A 9066-nucleotide genomic window follows, 5' to 3' on the forward strand; every position below is an offset into this window, starting at 1 on the left:
TGTCGTGAAGCCCAGCCAATCCCAACAGGATCTGAGTAAGCTATCGATATTTACGCTCTATGTTGTTGCATTATTTATTATGTGTTCAACCCGAGTCCTTGTTCATTTCCAACGACATTGCCTTCAGGCGCCAAAAAACCTTGGAAAGGCAATGAGCGTGGGAGAAATTAGCGATGGATTGCGTCTCGATACTCCGGCAGCGGAGGAAGCCCAAGTAGAGCTTCCCTGGGTGGGGCTGGCCTCGGGCATATCAGAGATGAGGGTCAAGAAGACGGTCCATCGTCCCTTAGGGTTGGGTCGCTGCTCGCAAGGAAGAAATCAAGCTGAGTAACATAACATTCCCCAGATGATAGTGGCACGGGGCAGTGTAAGAATGTATGAGATGTGCCTTTAACAACGGCGGCGCATGCGGGGCACGTGGAGTCATGAGCAATGTTCTGGTGTAACGAGTAGGCCTTGGAGTTTATCTTCTCACGGAATGAGAATATAAGCCAACCAAATATCTTGACCTGGAGTGGTACCCGAAAATACCAAATGTTGAGTGACTTGGCGTTGAGATTAGTTCATACAGATCTAAAATATGTCATATAAAAGTGTAATAATTTGAGTATTTGGTGCAAAAAAATTGGTATTATCTCTTTTTCGAATATTTTTTGATTTCTTACACACGTGTCACATAGTAAATTTGGTATTATCTCCATTGAATGAACGCGCAATGTTATTCATACATCATCATATTGTAATAATTTGTCTGTTTAGAGTGTAAAAGATATATTACTTCTTGTCCAGACTCCAAAATGCTGAAATTTTGTACAGTACATATTTTGCACTAAGAAATTTAATGGCAATACCGAAATACTCCGTACAAAGTGCTCAGCCAAAGGTGCTAGAACTGGGACACTGCGCGCCTCTGCCGAGTAACAACAGACTTCTCCTTCTATCACTTCCCCTAGCTATCATTAAAGGCGTTCAGAAGAGCTCGTCTCCTCTCTCTCCCTCCGCGTTCTTATCAGTACGTTGTCCGCGCCTAGGCACCAAAGTCCAAAGCAACAGCCATAGCTCGATCTCGATCCCCGGCGCGACGAAAGAGAAAGAAGCGGCGGCAGGTCGACAGGTCGATCAACTAAGGTGGATCCCCGGAGGCATGGGAAGAGGCCCCTACCCGCCGACGAGGAGGAGGAACAGCCGCCACCGCCGCCGTCAGCAGCCAAGCACGAGCAGGTGGAGGAGCAGCCGTATCACCCCCTCATCGCGCACGCTCTGCAGCAGCAAGGAGCTGCCAGCGCCGGCGGAAGCTCGGGAGCAGATGTGGCCGACCCTTCCCCGTCACCGGAGGCGTACGCGCAGTACTACTACTCGGCGCGCGCCGACCACGACGCCACCGCCATGGTCTCCGCTCTGTCCCACGTCATCCGCGCCACACCGGAACAGCAACAAGCCTACTACCCCGCCGGATCCGCCGCTGTCTCAGGAGAACAGCAGCATCAGCACGATGCGGCGGCTGCCGCGGCCATCGCTGAGGAACAAGGTAATCAACAATAGCTGCTAGCATCCATCGATGTATCCAAACGTAGTCTTCTTTTGTCCGTGTGCACGTCGGATGGCGAGAGCATAGCACGCGCGCCTTCTGCTAGATGAATCGCAGCCATTTGGAAACTTCGAATCATCCAAACACGTCGATATAACTACTAATTTCCTTGTTTTCTTCATCCTAATATGTGGCGAGCTTAATTTAGTGGTAAAATTGCTGTATAAACTCTGGAGAGAAGTACAATAATTTTGCCTGTTTCGTGCACGAAGATACGCTACCAGCGAAGTGCTTAAATTCAACTCCTCGCCTTATTCAATCCTGCACGAATATTTTATGCGCATACGTACGTGTATAAGTGTATTACGTTAGCTCTGACGAAACCACAAATTAATTATCAATTGTGTTCATCTGGGGGATGTGGCTGCAGGGAGGAAGCGGCACTACAGAGGGGTGAGGCAGCGGCCATGGGGAAAGTGGGCGGCGGAGATCCGGGACCCCAAGAAAGCGGCTCGTGTATGGCTCGGCACCTTTGACACGGCTGAGGACGCCGCCATCGCCTACGACGAAGCGGCGCTGCGCTTCAAGGGCACCAAGGCCAAGCTCAACTTCCCCGAGCGCGTCCAGGGACGCACCGACCTCGGCTTCGTCGTCACGCGCGGCATTCCCGACAGATTGCAGCAACAACAACACTACCCCGCCACCGTGGGGGCGCCGGCAATGCGGCCACCGCCGCACCAGACCGTGATGCCGTACCCTGACCTCATGCGGTATGCACAGCTGTTGCAGGGCGCTGGCAGTGCCGGGGGCGCTGTCAACCTGCCGTTTGGCGCCATGTCGCCCCCGTCGATGTCCTCGTCGTCGCCGCACATACTCGACTTCTCGACACAGCAGCTCATCCGAGTGAGCCCAGCGTCTCCCGCGGCGGCAATATCGAGCTCAGGCACAAGGGGGCCGTCCACCTCATCGTCCACGACCACGGCATCGTCGCCAGGTGCTGCATGGCCGTACACTGGGGAGCACAAAAATAATAAAGACTCGTGAGAGATCAGTGGATCGAAGGTGCTTGCGATCCATCGGGACATGTCTTAGCAGTAGATGAGGAATACGCATGCATTCATCATGCAATAATGTGGGTAAGTGTTGGTCAATTAATTTTGCTGGTGAACATTTCTTTCCTTCTTCTGATCCCCAAATTTGTTTATCTAAAGCTATTGTTTTGTTTATTTTTACTTTAATAATGGGTGTTCTTTTTTGCGGGTAATGGGTGACTCTTAACTAGCTTGGTACTAGTTGTACTAAATTAGTGACAACTAACATAGAACAGAGGGAGACCTTGTTCCTTGCTTAATTGTTTATCATTTCTCTTCTCTTTTATGAACTGTACATAAGTCTTAGATGAAAGTACATCCATTCAGTACCAATACCTTTGGATTGTAGACACAAAACTCAAGTCAAATAGTTAAATATCAGATGACTTTAGGAACATTGTTTGCAAAATTGAACTCATAGAAAAAAGGGGAACCTTCTCAAATTTCTGACAATTAACCTAAAATTCTGACTTTGTGTGTGCTGATTATTCTTTTATAACATCTTGCATTGAGCATTTGTTCTTTCAATTTGCCAGCTAATATGACATATAGCTACGTCTTTGTCAAGTGTAACTATATCAACCATGCATTCATGTGCCATAGAGTTCTTGCAGGTATGTACATGCATCATTTTTCAAACTCAAGGTATGAGGATATACTTTCATAAGAAATAAAATGGAGAGAACCGTAACGAGAATATAATCTAGAATATATTGTGAAGGGCATTTCGTATTAAGTGCACATCCATGAGTACTGGTACTAATTACTAACCAAGTTTGCTGAAGTCATCGCTTGCTTTAATCACCAGATGCTAGCACTATCATGCATCTTTTTTTTTGCGAGTAAACTACCATGCATCTATATGATGGTGATAATGACACGAACATGCGTCTGACACGTGCATATCTTCAGTTTCTAAGTAGTTTGTTAACTAGTAGAATATATACGTGTGCTTGTAATCTGGTACCCATGTGTCGAGCTTTATTCTACGTACCAACTTCTTGCCGGCACTTATAATGGGATGATACCAACGAAGGTATGGAGGAACTTATAACATATCATCCCCATCCCGTGCTTCTAGAAGAATATGGCCGATATTGTACCGACTAAATGCCGAACTATATGCATGCATGCATTCAACTGCATATGTTTTTCTATTAGCGTGTCAACCCAACTGTCTAGCTAGAGTATGGAGTAGTGGTAGTAGCGTAATGTCCAGCTATGAATGAAGATACACTCAATTATTTGTCCTTATCCAACACGAAACTGCTTAGACACAGTCCCAACGTTAGCATTAACTACTAACTCATTCGTTATTCGGCACAAAGATTAGCACGCAGGGGTGGCCATCTTTCCCTTTGCTTTAATAATGGGTTCAAGTATCAAAATTTGACACGGAGGTTTCCCCTTGGGTTTGGTCGTGCTACTGCATGCTACCTGGCAGCTAGCCGGCACATGAAAAATGGCCAGCTTTCGGTGTTAGGCATGAGTCGTAATGTCGTATATATATATAAGCAACGTACGTACGTTCAGATCGAATTCAACTCATCATTTATCAAAGGAAAGGGAATGATATCAAAGAGCCGAAGCTTTTTAGACACGCTGTGCCCGTGCGTTCCCCTGGTCTTCCACGTATCCACTCTGCATTCATGTCGTATGAGAATGACACCTAACTTTTTATGATCATGTATTGTGGGAGGGCAGAAGGCAAGATAGATTAACGACAATCTAACTTGTACTATATTCTTACAATCTAGCTTCTTGATCACAATCATGTGGCATGCCTAACTAGCTAATCAAGGCCTAGACCTAACATATGCCTAACTAGTACTACATATATTCATATGTTGTAATCGTCATTGGGATCCCATTTTTCATGATCGAACCTTGAAGTTGGTTCAAATCGACGGAAGCTTTTGTGGTTCGGGCAGATTCCAACGTGTTGTTTAAAAATAATCTGGATAGTGATGCGGGGACAAATTGATGTGAAGTACTACTTTGGTGATCTAAAAGATTTTATAAAAGTTTACAAAGGGAGTACATTTTAGTCTCTTGTTCATCATACATCATATATGTAGATCATATATGTAGATTTCAAGCACATTTACATGACTGGTATGATATAATCACTCCGTCTCAAAATAAGTGTCGTTGATTTAGTACAGTACTAAATCAGTGACACCCATTTTGGGACAGAGGGAGTACTAGCAAATTGTGAATAGGTTTGTTTCCCTCTCTTCATAAAGCACAACTAATGGATCGAACGGGCATATCTGGCGAACGTTCACCACAGGATGCGGCATTTGCGAACGTTCGCCTAGCAGTTGAGAACCTGGGTGGCGTTTTTGCAAAGCTGCCATGACATTTGTTTAATTTAGTGTAAAAAGGTCACCCAAAACTGCACCATTGGATCCAGATCGTGTGACAGTGGGGGCGGGGGGTCGCTGGCAGATCCTCCTCCTTGGCGACCATTCGCCAGCTACCATTTCCGCAACTAATTTCCCTTTCGTGAATCACCACATATTTGTGCGTACAGAAATGAAATTATTATCATTTTCCTGTCATCTCAGAGAATATGCACGTGCATTGAATGTGAACAGGAATCTGGTTCTGTGCTTTACCAAGTCGTACTGTAGAAAGAAGGTGCCGTATCCACGGAATTAGATTGTGCCGTCATTTTCGGAAACATGCGGAAAACCACCCTTCAGTTTATACACACATTCCAGTGTACTGTATTTTTTTTTGCCAAAAGTGTACTGTATTATTGTACTTCTAAGTTTTTAAAAAAGTTTTTTTAGAGACTTTAATATGGACTAGATACGGATTTATATAGACATAGTTTAAAGTGTAGATTCATTTATTTTGTTTTGTATGTACTTTCTTCATGTAGTGTCAAAATCGCTTTTATATTATGAAGCGGATGGAGCAGTTTATATTAAAATCTCTAAAAAGATTTATATTTCCGTAGTGCGACGACATGGGCAGCCTCGAAAGCCAGAGGAGGAGGAACCGGTGAATAACGTGCGCGAGTGGGTGTTCGATACGTCTCGGCAAACCAAACTAAGGAAAGCCAAGCAAGCACGCCCGCACGTGCACGTCTACGTAGGAGTATGTCGGTGTAATGTACGCATGCGGCGTGGCAAGTGGCAAACTACAAGCCGACGCGTAGATCGGATAATGGCAAAGCTGATCTGGTGGTGGGCCGGCTAGCTATTGCTGGGCCAGAAGCTCATGCACGCCTGCTTCGCCTCCGTGTGGGCCACCGTCTAACCGCCTCCTAGGTAGGCGCCGGACCATGCATGCATGCCACTAGCTTTGCCTCTTGCTGCGAGACTACTTGCTAGCAGTAGCTACAGAGGCCGACTCCTCAAAAAAAAAAAAAAGTAGATACAGAGGCCAAGGGGAGATTCACAGAGGCAATACACTTCTCACTTCTGGACTACGTACTACTCCCTCCGTCCAGGCAAAGGATGCGCCAATTCACGCCGGTGATGAGATACCGCCGATCAATTGACCCGTCGATCGCGATGGACGGATGGCCGATGGACGGACCATGTGAACGTACGTACAAAACGTCAGTTTAGCACCTCGACTCTCTTTTCATACGTTCTATATAGAAATAGATACTCCATGCATGTTAAAGCAAAGCATGAAGGCCGTTGCTGGATCAGACGTGCGCGTGTACTCTCGGCCGATGGCTACAACGAGAAAACGAGAGATCGACAGCGCCCGGCCGGCACTATTTCAACCGGAAAAACTCCGTGCAGTACTGGGGCTAGCTCAAGAACGTGCAGCTAGCAAAAACCGTGCTAAATGTGATTATGTGAGAGCGAGAGTCCTCAAGGAGATCGATGGATGTAACCGGCCGTCAGTTGAGTCCACGCAAAGAACACTGTGATACAGATACAGCGACCTTTCAGCAGAAAATGTCTAATGAAACGAAATCGATCGGCCGATGGGTCGCTCGCTCCCGAACACTTCGTAGTACCACCGCACTGTAGCTAGCCACTGCTACTCCTAGTATGCCAGTGAGATTTGAGTGATGCTTTTCCAAAAGGAAAAAGAAAGAAAATAAATATCGAGTGATGGGATTGGAGCCGGCCGGACAGAGACCAACTCAGGCTCCACCAAGTGGCGCTGCGGCAGATAGCATGGCGATGTCACATTGACCCGTATCAGGCAGGCAATCCGTCTCTTTAATTTGGCACTTGTACCAGATACACGCATGCACGCACTGGTCATTGGCCTAGTCAAAGCGACAAAGTTTTAGGCTTCACCCGTTCGTGGCGGACAGCAATTCTTCCTCTATCTAATCCGATCTATCGCAACGTAGCGCCGGCTCGCGCACGTACGTCCCTCTCCCGTGAAACCATGTGAGGCTGCGGGTTGCAGCTTTACGCACGTCTCGAGTTGGTTCAAAACTTTCGGCTCGCCCGACGGCGCAGTTCAGTCCCGGCGCCTTTTCAACCTTTGCGGCCGCGCCTTCTCGCCCTAGCATTCACACCGCGGCTGCTAAATGGTCCGTGCACTCGCGGACTGGTTAGAGCAGTCGTCGCAAGAGCATCTCCAAAGCAGATGATGTAGAAAAAAAATTACACGGGGTATGAACGTGAAACGGATTCAGGAAAGACGCCTCTCAAGGGGCGATCGGCTCATATATTTATAGCAGGATTACAAGTCTTGAAAATCAAGAAAGAACCCTATACACGTATATGTACAGCCGTATGCAAACATAATACGCGCAGGTTAGCTATACAAAGTCATACTTTAACATCCTCCCGCAGTTTGTGCGTCGGTCGAATGCATAAACTGTACCGAAAGTCCTCAAAGAGCTGAGAAAGTAAACCCTTCGTCATGATATCGGCAAACTGCTGCGAGGACAACACGTGAAGAACCCGGATCTGACCGAGAGACACCTTCTCGCGAACGAAGTGGATGTTGATCTCGATGTGCTTCGTTCGGCGATGCTGGACCGGGTTACATGCCATGTAAACAGCACTAACGTTATCACAAAAGACAACGGACGCGGACGGAAGAGGACGTTGAAGCTCAAGAAGAAGCTGTCGAAGCCAGCAGCACTCAGCCACGGCATGAGCCACGGCTCGGTACTCAACCTCGGCACTGGAGCGGGACACCGTGGCCTGGCGTTTGGAGGACCAAGACACCAGGTTGTCACCAAGATAGACACAGTAGCCAGAAGTGGAGCGTTGTGTGTCAGGGCAGCCGGCCCAATCCACGTCGGAGTAGGCAGTGAGTGAGGCGACCGGCGTGAAGTGGAGCTGAAGTCCGAGGTCGAGCGTGCCACATACGTAGTGAAGAATCCTCTTGATGAGGTTGAGATGAGGTTCCCGGGGAGCGTGCATGTAGAGGCACACTTGCTGAACAGCATGGGCAATGTCAGGACGAGTGAGCGTTAGGTACTGAAGAGCCCTGGCAAAGCTCCGGTACTCGGTGGCATCGGCAAGGAGTGGACCCTCATCTGCAGAGAGCTTGCAACAGGTGTCAATGGGTGAGGGAGTCCTGGACTAAAGGGTCCTCGGGCGTCCGACCTATTGGATATGGGCCGGACTAATGGGCCGTGAAGATACAAAGGCCGAAGATTCTACCCGTGTCCAGATGGGACTCTACTTGGCATGGAAGGCAAGCTTGGCGATCAAATATGAAGATTCCTTTTTCTGTAACCGACTTTGTACAACCCTAGTCCCCTCCGGTGTCTATATAAACCGGAGGGCTTAGTCCGGATCGAGGGTGAAAGTGCTAGTTATCGACTAGAGGGGGGTGAATAGGCGATTTTTATGAAAGTCTTCAATACACAGGGGTTCTGAAGACAACCAGTAGAAATTAACCTATTAACATGTAGCGAAAGGTAGACTACACTAGACAAGCCATAGTCAAGTAAGCAATGAAGTAAAAGTACGAAGACTTGCTACCTCTTGAGCACTGCGTTGGTTTTTCCTTGAAGAGGAAAGGGTGATGCAGCAAAGTAGCGTAAGTATTTCCCTCAATTTTTAAAAACCAAGGTATCAATCCAGTAGGAGGCTACGCGCCAGTCCCTCGCACCTACACAAAACAAATAAATCCTCGCAACCAACGCGATAAGGGGTTGTCAATCCCTACACGGTCACTTACGAGAGTGAGATATGATAGATATGATAAGATAATATTTTTGGTATTTTTATGATAAAGATGCAAAGTAAAATAAAAGGCAATGAAAATAACTAAGTGTTGAAGATTAATATGATGGAAGATAGACCCGGGGGCCATATGTTTCACTAGTGGCTTCTCTCAAGAGCATAAGTATTTTACGATGAGTGAACAAATTATTGTTGAGCAATCGACAAAATTGAGCATAGTTATGAGAATATCTAGGTATGATCATGTATATAGGCATCACGTCTGAGACAAGTAGACCGACTCCTGCCTGCATCTACTACTATTACTCCACAC

General features: G+C 47.0%; 1 protein-coding gene across 1 annotated transcript; it reads left to right on the forward strand.

The window, feature by feature from the left end:
* Nucleotides 1–918: 918 nt before the first annotated feature.
* On the forward strand, nt 919–2952 carry LOC125537927 (uncharacterized). Its single transcript, XM_048701249.2, has 2 exons — nt 919–1528; nt 1959–2952. Exons 1-2 carry the CDS (start codon nt 1387–1389, stop codon nt 2570–2572), a joined length of 756 nt encoding a protein of 251 aa, XP_048557206.2. The 5' UTR covers nt 919–1386; the 3' UTR covers nt 2573–2952.
* The last annotated feature ends 6114 nt before the right edge of the window (nt 2953–9066 follow it).

The sequence above is a fragment of the Triticum urartu genome, chromosome 2A (genome assembly GCF_056163025.1).
Source record: "Triticum urartu cultivar PI428250 chromosome 2A, HENAU_Tu73, whole genome shotgun sequence".
Taxonomy (NCBI): Eukaryota; Viridiplantae; Streptophyta; class Magnoliopsida; order Poales; family Poaceae; genus Triticum; species Triticum urartu.